The sequence below is a fragment of the Trypanosoma melophagium genome (genome assembly GCF_022059095.1).
Source record: "Trypanosoma melophagium isolate St. Kilda chromosome Unknown ctg22segment0, whole genome shotgun sequence".
Lineage (NCBI taxonomy): Eukaryota > Euglenozoa > Kinetoplastea > Trypanosomatida > Trypanosomatidae > Trypanosoma > Trypanosoma melophagium.
Window position 1 is genome coordinate 113,578 of NW_027125152.1, and position 19,847 is coordinate 133,424.

At 41.5% G+C, this 19,847-nt stretch overlaps 12 protein-coding genes across 12 annotated transcripts; all 12 read left to right on the plus strand.

Moving 5' to 3' along the window:
- Positions 1 to 209: 209 nt before the first annotated feature.
- Positions 210 to 521, plus strand: LSM04_003026 (EF-hand domain; the record flags this gene model as incomplete). Its single annotated transcript, XM_067334514.1, has 1 exon — positions 210 to 521. The coding sequence occupies one exon, from the start codon at positions 210 to 212 to the stop codon at positions 519 to 521; it is 312 nt and encodes a 103-aa protein (XP_067191665.1).
- Positions 522 to 983: 462 nt separating this feature from the next.
- On the plus strand, positions 984 to 2,381 carry LSM04_005521 (uncharacterized protein; the record flags this gene model as incomplete). Its single annotated transcript, XM_067334515.1, has 1 exon — positions 984 to 2,381. The coding sequence occupies one exon, from the start codon at positions 984 to 986 to the stop codon at positions 2,379 to 2,381; it is 1,398 nt and encodes a 465-aa protein (XP_067191747.1).
- Positions 2,382 to 2,711: 330 nt separating this feature from the next.
- Positions 2,712 to 3,926, plus strand: LSM04_003887 (uncharacterized protein; the record flags this gene model as incomplete). Its single annotated transcript, XM_067334516.1, has 1 exon — positions 2,712 to 3,926. The coding sequence occupies one exon, from the start codon at positions 2,712 to 2,714 to the stop codon at positions 3,924 to 3,926; it is 1,215 nt and encodes a 404-aa protein (XP_067191696.1).
- A 203-nt stretch (positions 3,927 to 4,129) lies between these two features.
- On the plus strand, positions 4,130 to 5,137 carry LSM04_003455 (Pyridoxal-phosphate dependent enzyme; the record flags this gene model as incomplete). Its single annotated transcript, XM_067334518.1, has 1 exon — positions 4,130 to 5,137. The coding sequence occupies one exon, from the start codon at positions 4,130 to 4,132 to the stop codon at positions 5,135 to 5,137; it is 1,008 nt and encodes a 335-aa protein (XP_067191681.1).
- A 379-nt stretch (positions 5,138 to 5,516) lies between these two features.
- LSM04_008670 (Protein of unknown function DUF2009) lies at positions 5,517 to 6,875 on the plus strand (the record flags this gene model as incomplete). Its single annotated transcript, XM_067334519.1, has 1 exon — positions 5,517 to 6,875. One exon carries the CDS (start codon positions 5,517 to 5,519, stop codon positions 6,873 to 6,875), a length of 1,359 nt encoding a protein of 452 aa, XP_067191830.1.
- Positions 6,876 to 7,225: 350 nt separating this feature from the next.
- LSM04_004979 (uncharacterized protein) lies at positions 7,226 to 7,756 on the plus strand (the record flags this gene model as incomplete). The annotated part of the gene is made up of 1 exon (XM_067334520.1): positions 7,226 to 7,756. One exon carries the CDS (start codon positions 7,226 to 7,228, stop codon positions 7,754 to 7,756), a length of 531 nt encoding a protein of 176 aa, XP_067191731.1.
- Positions 7,757 to 7,990: 234 nt separating this feature from the next.
- Positions 7,991 to 9,754, plus strand: LSM04_002979 (Signal recognition particle; the record flags this gene model as incomplete). Its single annotated transcript, XM_067334521.1, has 1 exon — positions 7,991 to 9,754. One exon carries the CDS (start codon positions 7,991 to 7,993, stop codon positions 9,752 to 9,754), a length of 1,764 nt encoding a protein of 587 aa, XP_067191664.1.
- A 332-nt stretch (positions 9,755 to 10,086) lies between these two features.
- On the plus strand, positions 10,087 to 10,656 carry LSM04_004653 (uncharacterized protein; the record flags this gene model as incomplete). Its single annotated transcript, XM_067334522.1, has 1 exon — positions 10,087 to 10,656. One exon carries the CDS (start codon positions 10,087 to 10,089, stop codon positions 10,654 to 10,656), a length of 570 nt encoding a protein of 189 aa, XP_067191719.1.
- Positions 10,657 to 10,976: 320 nt separating this feature from the next.
- LSM04_003580 (uncharacterized protein) lies at positions 10,977 to 12,698 on the plus strand (the record flags this gene model as incomplete). The annotated part of the gene is made up of 1 exon (XM_067334523.1): positions 10,977 to 12,698. The coding sequence occupies one exon, from the start codon at positions 10,977 to 10,979 to the stop codon at positions 12,696 to 12,698; it is 1,722 nt and encodes a 573-aa protein (XP_067191685.1).
- A 370-nt stretch (positions 12,699 to 13,068) lies between these two features.
- LSM04_003109 (uncharacterized protein) lies at positions 13,069 to 15,834 on the plus strand (the record flags this gene model as incomplete). Its single annotated transcript, XM_067334524.1, has 1 exon — positions 13,069 to 15,834. One exon carries the CDS (start codon positions 13,069 to 13,071, stop codon positions 15,832 to 15,834), a length of 2,766 nt encoding a protein of 921 aa, XP_067191669.1.
- A 419-nt stretch (positions 15,835 to 16,253) lies between these two features.
- Positions 16,254 to 17,330, plus strand: LSM04_002547 (uncharacterized protein; the record flags this gene model as incomplete). The annotated part of the gene is made up of 1 exon (XM_067334525.1): positions 16,254 to 17,330. The coding sequence occupies one exon, from the start codon at positions 16,254 to 16,256 to the stop codon at positions 17,328 to 17,330; it is 1,077 nt and encodes a 358-aa protein (XP_067191648.1).
- A 237-nt stretch (positions 17,331 to 17,567) lies between these two features.
- LSM04_003581 (Ubiquitin domain) lies at positions 17,568 to 19,397 on the plus strand (the record flags this gene model as incomplete). Its single annotated transcript, XM_067334526.1, has 1 exon — positions 17,568 to 19,397. One exon carries the CDS (start codon positions 17,568 to 17,570, stop codon positions 19,395 to 19,397), a length of 1,830 nt encoding a protein of 609 aa, XP_067191686.1.
- Between the last annotated feature and the right edge of the window lie 450 nt (positions 19,398 to 19,847).

Consider the following 19,847-nt stretch of genomic DNA (forward strand, 5'->3'; position numbering starts at 1 on the left):
TATTACTATTTATTTACTATTCTTTCTTTCTCTCTCTCTCTTTTTTTTTTATTTACATGGACAAATACTTTTTTTTTCTCCTTCTCCTTTCTCTCCACATCATATTTGACCGAACAAAAACAAGTAAGCAACACAAGCGCTACAAGGCAAAAAAAAAAAAAAACAATAACACCAAGAACGGAAAGAAGAATAAATTGTATTAAGTGAAGATGCAGCGCAGTTTGATTCCTGGACACAACAACAACCGTCATCTGACAGTTGAGGAGCTTGAGAACAATATTGAAGGTCTTCCAATCACGGACAACAAGCTTCAGGAGATTTTCGATTCTCTTGACACTGAACATAATGGATACCTTTCTATTGAGGAAGTCAAGCAGTTTTACAAGTCTTTGGAGCACTATGGACTGGAACCTACTGACGCAGAAGTAGTCAATGAGATCAAGAAGTATGCGAAGAGTGATGATAACTTCATGACTTATGATGAATTCTGCTGTCTTATGTTGAACTATGCTCAGCAATAAAAGATAAGCAGGATACGGAATGTCAAAAAATTCTTGCGAATCCATAAAGTATTTTCAAATGGAAAAAAAATTATACTGAGTGAACAGGTGAAAAAAAAAATGGGCAATGGAAAAAAGGAAAAGTAAACGAAAATGAAGCAAAAAAAAAAAGGGACAAAAACGCTGTATGTGCAATCAGCGCTCACATGTATATTGAATCTATGTGCCCTCTAGTGATGAAAGCAAAAAAAAAAAGAGAAGAATGATTAGATGGACAGCTGGAAATGAGTAAGGAAGGGATGTTATCTTTTTTTTTCATATGCTTTTCCCCTTCCTCCTTCCCTCATCTTGGTGAAGGAGAAAAAAAGAATAATATCCTTTCTGTAATGAATATTGCTCTGTGTTGGTGCGAGATTTTTTCTTTCCTTTCTTTTCTTTTGTTGTTTCTTTTTTTTTTAAAGTTGTTTAAAGTCTTTTTTCTTGATGAATTGCCTGGGACTTCTTCACCAAATATGTTGCTTTCTCAGTAAGGCTGATTTGGTACAGCTGCGACGGGTTTCACTTCTGGCATATACTGTAACATCATCGTTCCTTTCCCAGTTGGAGTATAAGTGGTTAATTGCTCCTAGTATTCAGGTGAGTGTCGAGCTTGCGCCTCCATGTGAAGTTTTAGCCATGTGTTTTCTAAAAAATCAGCGAAAGCTGTTGGTTTGTGCAACAAGTGCAGATAGTAATGGTGAAATTGAGTGTGGTGTCTACACACATAAAATTAATGCTTTTGGTGAAAGTACAAGACGCTATGTAGAGTTACCAGATGCTTACGGGAACAGGGATTCACATTTTAGGATGGAAGGACAACGATTTTTACTATGCAAAACTATAAGTGGAATATTGCACGTTTTTGACTGCTCTATGGAGCTTGTTGTTGAACTCCCTCACGGTTGCGAAGATTTTTTTGCGTCACAGGATGGTTCCCGTCTGGTTGTTGTTCATGGGGGTTGTATTTACTATTTGGAGTCTCGTAGTAGTCTTGTACTTCGTTCTTGTAATAATCAGTACAATCGTTTAAAAAATTCTCCTCCGCGCTCTTTTATCGAACTCCAGTTGGAAAATACTCTGACAATTCCAATTAAGATGGATGAGTTTGCCTGGACAACTATTTCTGTTGGTAGACGCTCGGTTCTGAGATTTTACGATGGTGTCGCCTCTGTGATTCAAGTAGAATCTGAACACAATAAGATGATTAAATCAAAAACTTGGTCATTTGATATGAAATCATCTGATTGTTGTTTTGATAACATTATATCTTCTACATATGTATCACATTCAGGTGATGATGAATATGTTGCAGTTGATCCAATTGGAAGAAAATTTATAGTTATATCGCCTGCTTCAAAACAAGTGAGAGCCTCCACTATAGAGTTTGCTTCGTTGCACCACGCTCTTGTACAAAGTCTTGAAGTACTAGTATCGGGATCTTTATATGCATTAGTTTTACTTTCTAATCAAGTACAAGAAGTCATTTTTTTTACAGCCGATATGAGTCTGGTGCGTTGTGTCAAGATTGGCAAACCTTCCATGTTGGCTATACTCCCTTCTGAGGGAATAATTATTGCAGCTCCTTTGCCTCACGCAACACTTTCTGATCATCCTCTTTTAGAAGCTCTTGAAAGTGGTGTGGGAACGGCTTTTTTCTTTCTAGAAGGTGAAGAATATCGGTTTGAGAAATCTCAAAGTAAAGATGGTTTCGGCAGTGTTGAGATGCTTTCATGGATATCATTCTCTCTAGTGACCGCATCATTCTTATGGACTGTTTCTGCTCTTCTTTACAATGGATGGTGGCTGCATCTACAGCTCCTTTTCTGTGGAAAGGTATCATGATGAATTTTTTTTTTTATGATTTAGTTTGTCTTCAAAGACGCATGAATATGTGTTCTCCAGCGACATCAGTGCAACAGTCTCGTCATCAAAGTTTATTATCAAAACAGAACAAGAAGAAAACAAAACAACGATAAGAAAACAGGAATATCCGAAAACAACCTCAAACAGTTAAACAAAAAAAAAAAAAGAAAAACATAACGCAAAAAGGATCACAGATGTGGTGAACTAACGAACCTGTTTTGCATTTATAGGCGAATGAAATTATTATTTCTTTTGATCTTTTTATTTTTATTTTTTTATTTATTTTTTTAGTATTGCATTTTGTAGTCAATGCAATCTTTTGATGGCTTCTGTGCTGAGGAGATGCTCAGACATAAGCGTAAAGGAGTTGAAGTGCCCTCGTCGGCTCAACCCTACGAGCATTATCTCTGGCACCGTGAAGCCCTGCGACGTTGGAACTCACTCAGGGGTGAAGAAAACCGTTCCTCCTTACCAGAAGAGTACAGAAGTGATACTGAAACAGTGGTTGGTGCCCTTATGAGGCGCACCCCATCAGAAGACTCTCGCACTATTCCTCATGAATCAAATTCAGAAAGCGAAGTACGGACAATTCTTTCTTCCTTGGAGCTATTGCTGCGTCTTTCTTTCCTTGACCCAAAGGACAAGATTTTGCTGGCTGCAGTTGGGGGATTTCGTAGTAATGTTGGTGAATTGCGTAGCCAGGGTCTGCTAGGATGCAAGAAGGGGTGTTGTCCAGAGGTGTACATATTGTATGAGTTATTTTCATTCCGAAAACTTCTTCTTCAATGGGTTAGATTAACCACAGAACAACAGAGAGCATCTGTGGAATCAGCATTAGCACTTTTAACTAAAGTAATGTCACCGAAATACACACAATTGGAGATTCAACTAAAGGCGACAAGAGAAAAATTATCCTTAGTTTCAGAAAATCTTGAAAGTATACTTCATTGCTTAAATCAGGCTTGTCTCGATACTCCGTATGCCTTTCCCTCTGTATGTTCAGATGTTATGGAGGCAGTTTACCCCTATTTTAGAGGTCCTTCTGGAAAACTGTTGCCTGAAGTCAGTTCTCAGGAAACGGAAGGAGGTAATGGAGAGACTGCCTCTTCAGGTGATGTTTGCGTTGGTAATGTGATTGGGGTTAAAGGTTTAGATCGAAAACGACCCAACTCTGATTCTCTGGCAAGAGAAGAAAAAGTTTATCATCCTCCTCCTCCTCCTCCTCAGAACACTGTTGTCACAGGGACGGGTCACATTTCTTGTTCTTCCAAGTATCATACTCGGTACTCTACCCCAGAAAAACATGCCAGCAAAGAATGTCAGTTTTGTGTCGTTTGTCACATGATGGAAACTTTATTTAATGGATATACACGTAGTTGTTGCTGGTCCCATGCTCCAACTCAGCGAAAGATAACATTTCACCTTAAACGTTACCCAGAAGTTTATGATGCGGCATTACAACAGTTTGTGAAACTACAGAAGGGTGTTGCTCTAAAACCCTGTAATAATGTTCCGTTGTGCTGATTTGGAAAGTTTCAATAGAAACAAAGAGAAATAGATGAAATATGTATGTATGGAACTGATTTTCTTTTATCATTCAATATATATATATATTTTTTTTTTCTACCACATTATTATTATTATTATTATTATTATTATTTTCCTTTCCTACATGCCATTGAAAAAAACAAAACAAAGAAAGGAAAGGAATAAAAAAGTTTGCAGTAATGTCTGAAAAAGGCTTCAACAGGCAGAACGATGTCGCTCCATCCATGGATGCTCTCATTGGAAACACCCCGGCGGTGTATCTTCGGAACATGAATAAAACTCCCGCCACCATTGTTCTTAAATTGGAATCTGAAAATCCCATGGCTTCTGTCAAGGACCGCCTCGCCTACGCTATCTACGACAAGGCAGAAAAGGAAGGGAAAATAAAACCTGGTAAAAGTGTTATCGTGGAGGCTACAAGTGGTAACACTGGGATTGCACTAGCTCTTCTTGGGGCTGTAAGAGGTTATAAAGTCATTATAACTATGCCAGATTCCATGTCTATGGAACGTCGTTGCCTGCTAAGAATATTTGGCGCTGAACTTATTTTAACCCCAGCTTCACTGGGGATGAAAGGGGCTGTGGCCATGGCAAATCGCATCGTCAGTAATAATCCTGATGCAGTTCTTGCGGATCAGTTCTCTACCAAGTACAATGCTCAAATTCATGAGGAAACAACAGGACCTGAAGTTTGGCGACAAACAAAGGGTCGTGTTGATTGTTTTGTGGCTGGTGTTGGTACTGGCGGAACACTTACAGGAGTCGCTCGCTACCTTAAATCAGTTGGATGTAACGCTAATATTGTTGCAGTTGAACCACAAGAGTCTCCCGTTTTATCTGGAGGAAGACCTGGTCCCCACCGTATTCAAGGAATTGGAGCAGGTTTTGTCCCAGAGGTCCTCGATCGTGGATTGGTGGATGAGATAATTCAGGTATCAAGTGATAAAGCAATTGAGACTGCACAAAAATTAGCCCGAATGGATGGTGTATTCTGCGGTTTCTCCGGTGGTGCGAATGTTTATGCTGCTCTTAAGATAGCAGAACGACCAGAGATGGCTGGAAAAACTATTGTTACCGTTATCCCATCATTTGGAGAGCGTTACTTGTCTACAGGTCTGTACTCAACTGTGAGAGATGAAGTTACTTCCCTCACTGCCGTTCCAGTTTCGGAAATTCCACAATTGTAGGATGGGTTTCCAAAAATATATTTTTTAAAATCACGTTTTTTTTTCCTTTGCCAGTTATTTGCAACTGAGCGTATCTTGTTTTGTTTCTGATTTTAATAATCAATACCCAGAAGTAAAAAAGCACAGGGTATAATGAGTACGAAGATGTGGTTTTGTACCGTTTTTTTTTATGTCAAAAAAAAAAAAAAAGAATGCATGAGTAGAAGAAAAACAAAGCGAGAACGAAAATAAGATGATACAGATCTCTCCAGTCAAAACCTTTTTTTCTCCCTTCCTCATCCTTACTTCTTTCCCCTCTTCTTGTTACCCTTTATTACTACTATTTATCATATTTATTTCTGGATTATTTTGACACGTTATTCTTTTCTTAGAAGAAATTATGAGGTACGGAGATGTTTTGCTGCGCCTAAGCAATGCAGAGCGGGAAGACCTTCAGCTGTTAATTGCTGCTCTAAAGGTTAGTGAATACACAGATGACGTTGACTATATACGCTTTTCAAGCAGTCGTGAAGGTAGGATGTGTCGTTCCATGCGTGAATTGTTCGATACAATATTGGGTCTTTTTATTGCATCTGGAAGTCTCTCACGAGGTTTAAGAGATGATATTGCTAGGGGAAAGGCTGATATGAGTGTAATACTTGACGTTTTTGCAGGTCTTTTTGAGATTTTTCGCCGTCACAAAAGGCTTAATCCTTTTAGTAATAGAAGTGAATTTGGTAAATTGACGATGCTTCTTCAAGATGTTCAAAAACCTTCTATTCGGCAAAGATTACAAATATCTAGTGGTTTGGTGTCTCCGGTAAAAACTGTTGAAATGGAGTTAAGGAGGATTGGAGCTGAAGCGTTGTTAAAGGATTCTGAAGTAGATATGTATTTAAATTCTCAAGGTTCTGGGAAAACGGCGATTTTACAGCGATTACTAGATCGCTATGGTTGTAGTGAAAATAAACCAGTTATTGAACGTTGTTTGCGTTCCATTGATGATGTATTTCAATTTATTGAAGGAAATATTGAACCCCTTCGGTGGATGCGGCGTATTATTCAAAACGATTTTCTTCCGCTGGATAATCATTCAAAATATAATTTGTCTATTCGAGCAGGATTTGGGGGTGCCAAATTTTCACACAGTCATAAACAACAATGTCAATATGTAGCTGAATCCCTCACCCTATGGGAAAATGTGCAGCGCAGCATATTTGAATTTTGGCAAGTTTCCGAGGATGATATGTTAATAGGTGGCGATGGACAATACCGATTTGTAAATACAGGACAAGGATTTCACCGTATGTGTCATGCACCGAAGAGTTATACACGCATGACAAGATGTGTAAGTGAGGCAGAACATGAAATGGGTGGGTGGGTCGGGATAAAAGTTATCCACTTGGGCGATCGCGACGTTCCCAACCCTTTAGTATTTATTGATAAATATACTGTGATTCCTCGTATTGTACAACCAATAATGCATACCATCAAAGCCCTTGAAAAAATATTTTCTCATAATACTCCTGAAGAACATCCAGGGATTCGTAATCTGCTGCGTTCAAAATACAAGTCATATGAAGCGATTAGAATGACAATATTGTCGGATTTCTTCTCTCATGGATTCGATGGCTCTGGTGATGATGGAGGTAATTGCATCGATGGAAGGTTGACTTCGGCTTGGAATTGGTGCCATCAACTGGAAAAAAAGCCTTACTACGACGCCTTTGTTCTTACGGGATTCAATGGATTTGACTAATATTCAAATGTCATTTTGTTTTGTGTCCCTATGGATGCAGAAGCACTTGTGGGATTGTTTCCGGTTTACGACTTTTTCTTGATTCCGTAACCAATTACGGTTGCCTAACAAACAAGCACAGGTAAACAAAAAACAAAAAAAAACAGAGTTTGTTATAAGGTCTTGATGTTTTATTTATTTATTTATCTATTTGTTTATTTGTGTGTTGAAATAATTTTTTTTTTAATACTGTTAAACTTACTTTAAAAAGTTTCTTTTTTTGCTTTATTTCTCCTCTCATTCTTTTCTTTTCTTTCTCTTTATTCTTCTTTTCAAATTAAAAGAAGTAGTACTGATTGTCCCCTCAAGCAATGAAGTGGATCCCATTAGAGCTAGACCGTTCAAAGGAGATAAATGAACAGGTCAACACTGTGATCAACACATACACAACCCTTCGGCGGCAGTTGACACAGCGGAGGACATCTAACCCGTCACAGGTCGCAAAAGCAATTGCTGTTCTTCGACGTTCCTTTGCAGATCGTATGAAAGAGATGGGAATGTTTTACCAACAGAATGATCTTGATCCTCGAAGTAGTGAGATAGAAATGGGACGGCTTAAGATAAAGCGATTTTTGCATTCCTTAGAAACATCTGATGTATCTACAGAAATAGAAGGGAACTCTTCTGCATTTTTACGCTCTAGCGATAAGAGGAAGAGTGTTGACGTGTACAATACTGGGGTTGAAAACATGAGAAAAAGTAGACTAGAAAGAGGGGAATCCGTTAATGAAAGCACAGTAACCATACAAGTTATTCTCACAGAGGCAGAGTACAATGAAATCCTTGCCCGATGTGAGGCAATTCGCCAATTAAAACTTGACACTGTACTGTACAATCGTTGATTCGCAAATTATTATATTTTTTATCGATATTTCAACTCAGGCACAAAAAAAAAGTGTTTTTTTTTTGAATTTTTATTTTTTTTGAAGATCCTACTCCTGGGTTACGCTTGTTTTTTTTTTCAAATTCTTGTAGCATCTGCCAGCCGTTCAGTCTTCTCCATTTCTTCTTGTCATTTTCAAGGAAAAGGAAGAATTGTTCTTCACCTGTGTACGTCATTTGCACGTTTTTATTTAATGATTGATACACTTTCTATTATTAGCAATGGAGGGGTAGTCCTTTGGGAGCATAGTGCAGACGATAGTGGACGACGTTTGATTGTCAATCGCGTTATTCAGGAAGTTCTTCTTGAGGACCGTGCAGGCGTAGAGGAGTTGGTTTCTGGTGAGTACAAACTGCGCTGGGCGTTGGAGAATGATGCACAATTTTTTGTTGTGGCTGTATACCCAAAGTTTCTCTCGTACCCGCAAATGGGTCTCTTTCTGCGTGACATTGTGAAGACTTTTACCAAAAAGTATGGGCGGGTGCAGGACGGACTCTTTCGCGAGTATGACTTCTCTGCAGAGTACACAGAGGCCCTCTTAAGCCTGGAAGCCAACGATCGCAGTGTAGATGGCACTGGTGATCCTTCTCAAACAACAACAACAACAACAACAACAACTGCTACTACTACTACTACTACTACTACAGCCAACGATGAGGATGGTGAGGATGATACCGCGTTAACGGGAGAAACAGACGAAGTTGATGAGGCTGCGGCATACAAAGATAGTGGAGGCGCCATCGTTACCAAAAGTGGTCAGATCATTGGACGCAAAGGCAAGAAACCTGTAACAGGAAAATCAACAACTGCATCAACAACACAAAAGAAAGGAAAACCAGTGAAACAGGCTACCCGGTGGGATCAACCTTCTTTGGATCCAGCTGTAGAAGAACAGCAAAAACATCAGGCAGCTCCAACCCAGGAGGAGTTGGAGGCGCAAGCGGTAATACAACGGGCAACCTTTATTAAGCGTTTACCAAATGGCAGTGTTGCGCCAGTAAGAGAGAGAGAATGGGAAAATCAGCCACGAGGACGCTTAGCGAACTGGCTTCGAAAGTATGTAGGAAATAGAGAATTGGATACTCAGGATTTTCAAAGTGTTATTCCAAGTTTACGTGAAAAACTGATAACTAAAAATGTTGCCGTAGAGGTGGCGGAACACGTTTGTAAATCTGTGGAAACTTCATTGGAAGGAAAAAAACTCGGTACATTTGACTCATTGCATCAATCTATCGAAAGGGCTATGATTGCAGCACTTCGTCGTATATTAGAGCCTAAACATGAAGTTAATATTTTGCGTTCAGTAGCATCTGCACAAGCTCGAAAAAAACCCTACTCTATTGTACTTTGTGGTGTAAATGGCGTAGGTAAATCAACTACCCTCGCAAAGATTACATATTGGCTTCAACAAAGTGGTCATAGTATTTTAATTGCTGCAGGTGATACATTTCGTCATGGTGCAGTGGAGCAGCTAGAAGTTCATGGTCGGTGTTTGGGCGTGCCAGTCTTTCAAATGGGATATGGTTCCGATCCTTCTGCTGTTGCTGCTGCGGCTATCGCACAGGCCACTCGCCAGCAATACGATGTGGTGATTATTGATACTGCTGGGCGAATGCAGGACCATGAATCACGTATGCGTGCACTTGCGAAACTTATTCACGATAATCAACCTGATTTGGTCCTCTTTGTGGGTGAAGCGCTCGTAGGAAACACTGGGGTAGATCAACTTCGAAGGTTTAATCAATGTCTCGTGGACTTTGCACCTGTTGGAACAGTCCCACGCGGTATTGATGGTATTGTACTAACAAAGTTTGATACTATTGATGACAAGGTCGGGGCGGCGCTTTCAATGGTATATGAGTTAGGTCAACCTATTGTATTCGTTGGTGTGGGGCAGACTTATCAAGATTTGAAGGTTATGGAACCTGATGTTGTCGTTAGTGCCTTAATGGCTTAGTGAAACTAGGCAAAATGGTACCCACTTCCTTCCCTCTTTTTCCCCCTCTCTCTTTTTCTCCAATAAAAAAACAACAACAATAACCATGTTCCTGTCTTCATCTGAAGTAGTAAAATGAAATAGGTGATACACACATGCATACATACATTGTTTTTCCTCTACGTGTTTCCCCTTCTCTTTTTCTCCTTTTAATGCTTAAAGAGAAAAAAGAATAATAGGGATCCTTTTACTTTGTTCTTGACTTTGCTTAATTTCAGTTTTTCTTGTTATATTTAAAAAGCACAGTTTTCCTTTTTGAGGTTTAATCACTGTTGATATACTCGTTATGAATCATGTTACCGTCATCATTGTCGCTTAATCAGATGAAATATTGTAATAATGCTTCTTCACCAATAAATCCTCTGCATTATTACTATGAAGATGGGAGGGGGAACAAGGTGTGGGTTCAAAATCTTACGCTGGACTATGATGTACGACACCCGGATAATGGCTTCCATAGTAGTTTTAGGAGGACTGGAGGTTACAAAGATCCGTGTAGCGTGTCTCACCAACCCATCAAAAATGGTTTTGGAAATCGGACGAAGTTGTCTCTGCGTAACAGATTTAGCTGGAATAATGATAATGATAAAGGTATACGGAAAGAACGGCAAATACACCGCAACCTTTCAGTTTCTCCTAGGCGTGCTGTAAAACCAGCAACACGATGTACATGCTCTTGTCCTATACATTCTGGATTGGGGAACATTGATGACAAATATTCTCACGAGTTAACTGCGAATCTAGAATGGACCTTTCTCCCAAATGAATTGCTTGAGGGACTGATTCAATCTGTTGAAGATGCGGAGTTTATCCTTAAAGAACTTCGAAACGAGGAGGAAATGTTACGAAGTTCACAAATGTAGTACATGATCTTCATACATGACTCTTTATGTACTTATCTAGTCCCTTTCTTGCTTTTTTTCTTCTTGTATCCTTATTTGTGTGACGATTTTGTAATGTAAAAGATGACACATCTACTGGTTTCCTATCATGCATAATAGCAAGACCTTAGTCGTTTTTTTTTTGAATTGTTTTCTAACCACTCCCCTCATTCCTGTTATATATATATATATTCCCCCCACTGTTCCCTCACCCATCTTTCTCTTTTAATATGCTCTCTTGTCTTCTCAAATAATAGGCGAGGGGTGGAGGGGGAAGGCGTTTCTGTGTTTCTCCGGCGAGGATGCGGCGACTGTTTATTCTCCACCGCCGTGGGGGGCTGCGGCTGCCGGTGGACGAGGGCATCAGCCCGGGGCTGCAGGGCTTCACCGACTACGGCGGCTCCATCACGGCCTTTACAGCCCCCCAAAGTCAGAGTCAAGGCAAGAGTCAAAGTGTAGGGGGAGGAACAGCATCTACAGTACCCTGCGGGGTGCATGGGACCAGTGTTGAGGCCGTTAAGGCACGACACATGGCAAACATCGCCCTCAGTGGTAAACTGCCGTCCCCACGAGTTGCACAGCAGAGTGGAAAGCCGCCGTTATCATCATCATCATTAGCATCAGGGTCACCGATATCTACTGCTACTGCTGTGGGTTTGAGTGTTGGTGATATGATGGAAAGGAACGTATCATCATCGCTCCCTCGGAGATTGCCCACATCATCAAAGGGTTTGCCTATTACTACTTCTACTACTACTGATACTACTACTACTACTACTACTACTTCTACATCTACTAGTGACGTTAGTGGTTCTACTTCAAAGCTGAAGAAGGAGTCAGCTGCAAGTGATGCAAGCACGAAAGAGGAACTACGCGCAAAAGAGGCAGAAGACTACTATAGTGCCATCCCACGTAATGCAATTTCCAAAGAAGAAATGTGGAAACGCATCAGATCTGCTACTACAGATAAAGCAGAGCGTGTATCTTCAGCTCTTCAGCCATCTGAAGTAGATTATTTAAAAATGGAGGAGGAGCTAAAGGAACATGACTTATTTCATTATCGTATGGGTGAGATTGCCTACCCAGAGACTACAACACGCCAAAATTACTATGCTATGTGGCAATTAGCTATGTCTTTAAACAAAGCTCGCTGGACGATGTTGGATGTTCACTCTCAGCGTGGTGTTAAGACTACAGGAGCTGGTATGAAACTCTTGTTTTGGAAAGAGTCTGTAAATCAAATTATGGAAAAACGACAAATGTCTGCAGGTCAATTTACTGATTCCCATCCAGTTTTAAGGCCCTTTGCAGCCGTTGTGGAACAAAATCCTCAAATGACCAAAGCATTTGTACGAGGATTTACTGATGCTAGATTACGTGTTGTTCAACAGCCAGGAAATGTTAAACAACTTTTTGATCATTTTGATCGTTACTACGGTTATTTTTTTAACTCACTTTTAGAAATTACCAATGTTAAGGACGAAAATGCGGAGCATATGTTGCAACACATTGGTAGAGCTATTGGTCTTACACAGCATTGTGTTATGTTCTGGAAAAAATATGCCCGTATCGGATTTACAATGCTTCCTGCGGATCTTTGTGCTGATAACCATGTAAACATAGCATTACTCAAAAATATTTCATTAGCTTCAAGAGACAGAGCAGTACGTAAACTTCTATACGATGTTATGTGCATAGTCAAAACTGAAATGCTACATGCAGAACAATTAGCATCGCAATGTCCTCCAACTGCTTGGCCTATTGTAATGGAATGTACGTATGCGAATTACTATCTTGGTTTTTTACAACGCCGTGACTTCAACGTTAGTGCGATGTTCGCTGACCATAATATAGAAAACGCTGGATTCGCGTGGTATCGCCTTAAAAAGCGCTGGGAGTGGGAAAAATATCAAAGCATTAAACGTCTCGTTTCAGAGGAAGCACCGTTACCTTTTATTGGCATATCATTGGGAGGACGTGGTTCCAACTACAAAATGGCATCTGGTATCAGTCAAAATCATTAAGTATGATATCGAATAGGAAGAAAAAAAGCGAAAAAAAGAAGAGGGAGAAATAAGAAAAAAAAAGAGTTTGTATGTGTTTCTGAGTGGGTGAATGAAAGTGATAGTGACTACTGCATTCTCTCTTGCCGCTTATTTTTTCTTTTGTTGTCATTTCTATCTCCTTTTATCGTTTTTTTTCGTTGTTTTTCCTCTGTTTGAATTGTTATTTTTCTCTTGTTATGGGGTTTCCCTTTTCTACTTCCTCGTGCATCCTGTCTTTTTATTTTCTTTTTCTATCGTGAGTATGCAGGTGAGAGGAGGCACAAACAAACAAAAAACAACAACAACAAAAAAGAAAAATAATTTCTCAGCACAATATTTCTTGTGAACGATGGGTGGTGTCCCTAGGGTGGAGGTTCCAGCATTCAAGCGATTATTGCGTGCCACCGGAGTGGATCCCGGTAATGCCTTCGTCTTTCGTCGTCCATTTTCTGCAAATCATGAGAAAATAGATGAGACTAGCGCATGGTGCAACTACGCGGTAAATGCCCGTGACACACTGGCGACATGTGAGATTGAGACAGAAGACTACTTTGAGGCAAACTCCCCTGCTCTTATATGTGTGCGCGTTCGTCCGGCTACACCAGGAGTCGCTTTCCCTACGTCATGTATCATTAGTCTTTCAACGAGTTCTCAGCGGATGGATGAAATTGCTGTAGAGGATGTTGTTGTGAAGGAATGGAATATGAATCCTGCAAAACTTTCTGACTCAGGTTGGATAGAGACGACTATCTCTGTCAAGACAGCATATCACATTGCTTGTCTTATTGGAAAGGAACCTACTAGAGGAACTCGTATTTTTCTAACACTTCGTTTTGTTGGTTGTTGTGACATGTCAAATACACACCTTATTGCTGCTGTTGAATTACTTTACGTTTCATTTCGTCCATTTGTTCTACCTTCACAGAGAATGAGTTCAATAAATCTTCAACTTACTCCTGAAGCTAATGTTGTTGTTGATGATGTTGGTGCTGGTATTGAGGCTGTTGATGTGGAACTAACTCTTAGCCCTACACCACTTCGTGTTGTAGATGATAATGCCAGTGAAGAAGTTTTTTCTGAGTATGTTTCACGATCTCCTCTTCTTATTCGACACTCCCGAGAGAAAGTTCTCGCCCTTGACAAGGAATTCTTACATAATGAAGGAGCCCCACCAGTACCATTGCGTCCACCACTACTGCGATCACAACTTTGTCCCTCAGATGTCAATAAAGATGTATCCTGTGATAGTAGCAAAGATTGTGTTTTGGCTGAATATACTATACACACAACAAATTTTTCGCCACCTCGTCGCTCCGTCACTCAGCCACGTCGCACTATTTACGTGGACGCAGATGATGATGATAGTGAGAATGATTATGATTATGATGATCTCTCCTGTGATGCTGTTGAGGTACAGGGGTCTCCTTGCATAATGCCATCTAACTCTTCTTCTTCGTTGCATTACCTGCAAGGGGCAGCAGTGTATGAGCGTGATGTTATTTCTGATGCACCTAATTTAATCTCCTCCACAGCTCCAGCAAATAGTATGCTACTTGGCGAGAAAGCTGGTCCGCACAGGGAGGCCCCAGTGTCTTCAGGATCTGCTATTTTTTCTACTAATTCTACTACTAATACTACGAATGGCACTACATTACACAAAGATGTCTTTTCAGTAGAGCGTTTCTGGGATCACCATTGTGAAAAACTTGTGAATGAGACAATTGAAGATAAATGTTATAGGTCAATAAGGATGACTCCGTCAGCCCCGTTTCTTAGTCAACTTCCTTTGGTTGTTCCTGACCGAAGGGATTTTGTTCCTGTTAGTAGTCTTCAACGTCTTCAACGAAATGGGCCCTATTCGCGCTGGGGAGAGCTAGGTTTATACTCTACCACCAAATGTAGAGTTGATACTGGTGAGGTTGAAACAGCTGTAGTGGAAGAATGTAGACGTCGTATTCGTAATCTACGCGATGTGCCGGTGTATGAAGAGCAGCAAGATCTGTTGAAAACGGTGACAGAGCTACTCGGCGTGGAGCGGATAAGTCTCTGCAAGGGGTCATTCTCACGCAAATCATCAACCGTTCCAAGTCGTGTTCTCTCCACACAACTAAGTGTTACCGGGCAGCAGAGAAGTCCGTCGCCGTGTGGCACAGGAGCTACACTCAATGATACACGAGAACGACTCGTATCTGTTGAAATGCAAGAATCACATTCAACAGTAAGTGAACCAACTCCAACACCAACACCAACCATGGAGACTACAAATTTACCAGAAGAAGCGGAGCAAAAGATGAAAAATATGGAAGGAAATTCTCAAAATTCAATAAATAGAGGTTTTCAGTTACCTTCAACAACGGAGTTAGGGTCAAATGAGGTAAAAATTGGTATTTCATCCTTAAACCAATGCTCTGATGTATTACCACCTAAGCCATCACCACCGATAGGGGCACCCCGATCTCTCAGATACGGGAAAGGTCGTCACATTACGCGACAACCTTTGGCAGACCGCAGTTCAGAGATCAACCTTAATCTTCAAGATTCTAAAGCTACATCAGGGGGAAAGTTTACAGTGTCGAAAAAACCTGCTAATTCCGTTACGGTGCCGTTTCCATATGCTACAACTCCAACTCCCTCATCAGAGGAGTCAGATGAACCATCTCTTGTTGTTCAGGTTGAAGAATCATCTTCAACTAATTTTCCAGCATACTGGGAAAATAGCATAGATGTTGTGCCTATTCATAAGGGAGAAAATTTAACCACAACTGCTTTTATAGGAACTTTTCTTGTATGGAAACACCACGTCTCAAGAAATGGAGTCGCAAAACGTATACTTTCTTTACAACGTGAGGGAGATGCTGTTCTACTCTCCCTTAAAAAATTGGATTCCAGCAAGAAGGTTTCACAGGTTAGGCTCCGAGAAAAAGTTGAGTTTATCACAGGGCTTCGGGCGTATCATAGCAATGCTATTCATAAGAGTGGTGTTCACGTGGCAGAGTGGTGTTTAGTGGTGACTTGCGACGGTAGACAAGTAGCGGCTGTTGAAATGCAGTCTGTGAGTGAGTTGCATCTAGCAATACAGATTCTTCGTCCCCTTTGTCCATCAATTCCTGCGTAAGGTTGCCTTGCTTCCTCTTGAATCTGAGGTGGTGATAACAGGGTCTTGATGAGGACGATGATGGTGATAATAATTACCATAAAAAAAAGAAAAAAGAGTTAATATGTTAGACTTTTAGAATTTTAGATCCACTTTCAAATTGCTCTTGTGTATTTTATTTATTTCTTTACTAGTTGAAAACATACCTTAGGGTGTGTTTTCTTTCTGTTTTTTTGTTTTGATTTACATGCCTACCTATTTTTTATTTTTGACTTGTGTGTTCGTTTGCTGACGGCATTTTTGCACTTGATTTGTGGTTTATTGCTATTCTCCTCTTTTCTTTTTTAATCGTTTTTTTTTAAATTCTCTTCTTTTTTTTTACATTATTTCTGCACTATTCTTTGGTTTTGCAGAATCACGACACCAATTGTTTGGAGGCAATGGAAGTTCCGAATCCCGCAGTAACTCCCTTTAAGTACGTTCTCATCCCTGCGGATGATGGCAAGGCACCAAGTGAAATGAGTTTTCCTGGTGGGAGCGATGAGGAGTTTCGTGTCTCAATACAGCAGTATTTTCGAAGATTACTGCTATCACAGGATCAGAAGAATGAAATGGCCAAGCACCTTATTGAGAAGGCAAAAGAAAATGATAAACGGGAAGGTGACAAGGCAAAGACTACTATTACAAGTGAACAACAGAACGAGATGATTGCAGATTATCTTGAGCAAACATCATTTGAAATTGTTCCAATTCTCATGCCAGGACGTGAAAACAAATTCATTGGCACCTCATTGTATATTGATGATAGTGGTCGTTTTAAAGACCTTGCACTAAACTCTCGCGCGAGCAAAATTGCCCAACGCGATATCCGAGGTGATGCCTTTCTTTTGTGCAACCACGACGACCCTGCGCTTGACGAGTGGAGTCGCGTGGATTGTACACTTGCCAATTATGAGGAACTCTACACAAACCCTCCTAAAACACAGTATGATGCCTCTAATCGAGCTCAAATGGCTTCCGCAGCCTTATTAAGGGAAAGCGATACGAAACGAATCAGTGAGGAGGATGTCAATAAGGCCAAAAAGGCAAAAGAGGATGGTAATGGCCTTTTTGCCGCTGGTGAGATCAAAGCCGCAGTACAGGCCTACAACGAGTGCATTGAGCTTACCGAAGGGCGCAGAGATTTACTGCCTAATGAAGCAGAGGTAACCGCTCTTCTTTTGTCTGCGCTTCTAAATCGCAGCCTATGTCTACATCGCCTTGGTAAAAACGACGACGCGGCCAAAGACGCCCGACGAGCAATTCAGCTCGATAACAATAATGTAAAAGCACATCACCGATTGACTGTAGCGCTTTGTGGAAGTCGAGACTATGATGCAGCCACAGAAGCACTACATGATTACGAACGTCTTGCTGGGGAAACGAGCGAAACAGCAACTATTCGTCGGTCCATCGTAGAGGGACGAAAGGAACTTATCCAAGAGGAAAAAAAGAAATATTCGAAGTTATTCGCGTAAATGTAGAACTCGAATAAATATACTGGACTGTTTTAACAGTTTGTTTCTTCTTAAAATATACTAGGAAAGTCACTGCACAATAACAAAAAAACCCTTTATCTAAAAACTCGCCATCTATTTCATTTTTCTTTTCTTCTCTCTCTCTCTCTCTGTTTCTCTCCATCTTCCCATATATATCTCAATGACACCAGCTCTTTTATTAGCAAAGCCTCTACACTACAACACAAATACAACCAAATGCAAATCTTCGTGAAGACACTGACAGGCAAGACCATTGCCCTGGAAGTAGAGGCAAGCGACACTGTTGAGAACGTGAAGGCAAAGATTCAGGATAAGGAGGGTATCCCACCGGATCAACAGCGTCTTATCTTTGCTGGCAAGCAGCTGGAGGAGGGCCGTACACTGGCGGACTACAACATTCAGAAAGAGTCCACGCTGCACCTGGTGCTCCGTCTCCGTGGTGGTATGCAGATCTTCGTGAAGACACTGACAGGCAAGACCATTGCCCTGGAAGTAGAGGCAAGCGACACTGTTGAGAACGTGAAGGCAAAGATTCAGGATAAGGAGGGTATCCCACCGGATCAACAGCGTCTTATCTTTGCTGGCAAGCAGCTGGAGGAGGGCCGTACACTGGCGGACTACAACATTCAGAAAGAGTCCACGCTGCACCTGGTGCTCCGTCTCCGTGGTGGTATGCAGATCTTCGTGAAGACACTGACAGGCAAGACCATTGCCCTGGAAGTAGAGGCAAGCGACACTGTTGAGAACGTGAAGGCAAAGATTCAGGATAAGGAGGGTATCCCACCGGATCAACAGCGTCTTATCTTTGCTGGCAAGCAGCTGGAGGAGGGCCGTACACTGGCGGACTACAACATTCAGAAAGAGTCCACGCTGCACCTGGTGCTCCGTCTCCGTGGTGGTATGCAGATCTTCGTGAAGACACTGACAGGCAAGACCATTGCCCTGGAAGTAGAGGCAAGCGACACTGTTGAGAACGTGAAGGCAAAGATTCAGGATAAGGAGGGTATCCCACCGGATCAACAGCGTCTTATCTTTGCTGGCAAGCAGCTGGAGGAGGGCCGTACACTGGCGGACTACAACATTCAGAAAGAGTCCACGCTGCACCTGGTGCTCCGTCTCCGTGGTGGTATGCAGATCTTCGTGAAGACACTGACAGGCAAGACCATTGCCCTGGAAGTAGAGGCAAGCGACACTGTTGAGAACGTGAAGGCAAAGATTCAGGATAAGGAGGGTATCCCACCGGATCAACAGCGTCTTATCTTTGCTGGCAAGCAGCTGGAGGAGGGCCGTACACTGGCGGACTACAACATTCAGAAAGAGTCCACGCTGCACCTGGTGCTCCGTCTCCGTGGTGGTATGCAGATCTTCGTGAAGACACTGACAGGCAAGACCATTGCCCTGGAAGTAGAGGCAAGCGACACTGTTGAGAACGTGAAGGCAAAGATTCAGGATAAGGAGGGTATCCCACCGGATCAACAGCGTCTTATCTTTGCTGGCAAGCAGCTGGAGGAGGGCCGTACACTGGCGGACTACAACATTCAGAAAGAGTCCACGCTGCACCTGGTGCTCCGTCTCCGTGGTGGTATGCAGATCTTCGTGAAGACACTGACAGGCAAGACCATTGCCCTGGAAGTAGAGGCAAGCGACACTGTTGAGAACGTGAAGGCAAAGATTCAGGATAAGGAGGGTATCCCACCGGATCAACAGCGTCTTATCTTTGCTGGCAAGCAGCTGGAGGAGGGCCGTACACTGGCGGACTACAACATTCAGAAAGAGTCCACGCTGCACCTGGTGCTCCGTCTCCGTGGTGGTATGCAGATCTTCGTGAAGACACTGACAGGCAAGACCATTGCCCTGGAAGTAGAGGCAAGCGACACTGTTGAGAACGTGAAGGCAAAGATTCAGGATAAGGAGGGTATCCCACCGGATCAACAGCGTCTTATCTTTGCTGGCAAGCAGCTGGAGGAGGGCCGTACACTGGCGGACTACAACATTCAGAAAGAGTCCACGCTGCACCTGGTGCTCCGTCTCCGTGGTGGTATGTAGTCTGGGCGAAGGGGATTTTTCTGTGGATCTATGATCTGCTGTTTTTACCCCTTAACTGTCTGTCTTGGGATGCAACGATAATCGGTCTTATTCGTGAAGTGGTATTTATGTTCTTGTGTATGTGGGTTATTAGTTTTATTTATTTCTGGGTTAATTATGGAATCAATATATACGGCCCTTGTGTGATTTCTGGTGCTCGTCTTTTTGTTTCCATTTGCTTCCTTGATCTTTTTTTTATATTACTGCTTCAAAATATGGAGATCACTGATTAGACAGTGTTGTGTGAGGACATTGTCTTATTTTACTTCTAGAAGCTCCGATGTGTATTGGGTTTTTTTTGTCTTTTTTTTGGGTTCGTGATGTTGACTGCTGTTTTTTTTTTTTTTGGTGGGTCTTGTTATTCTTCTGTTTATGTTTTGGGGATCTCGTGTTAAATAAATTTTTTTCTCT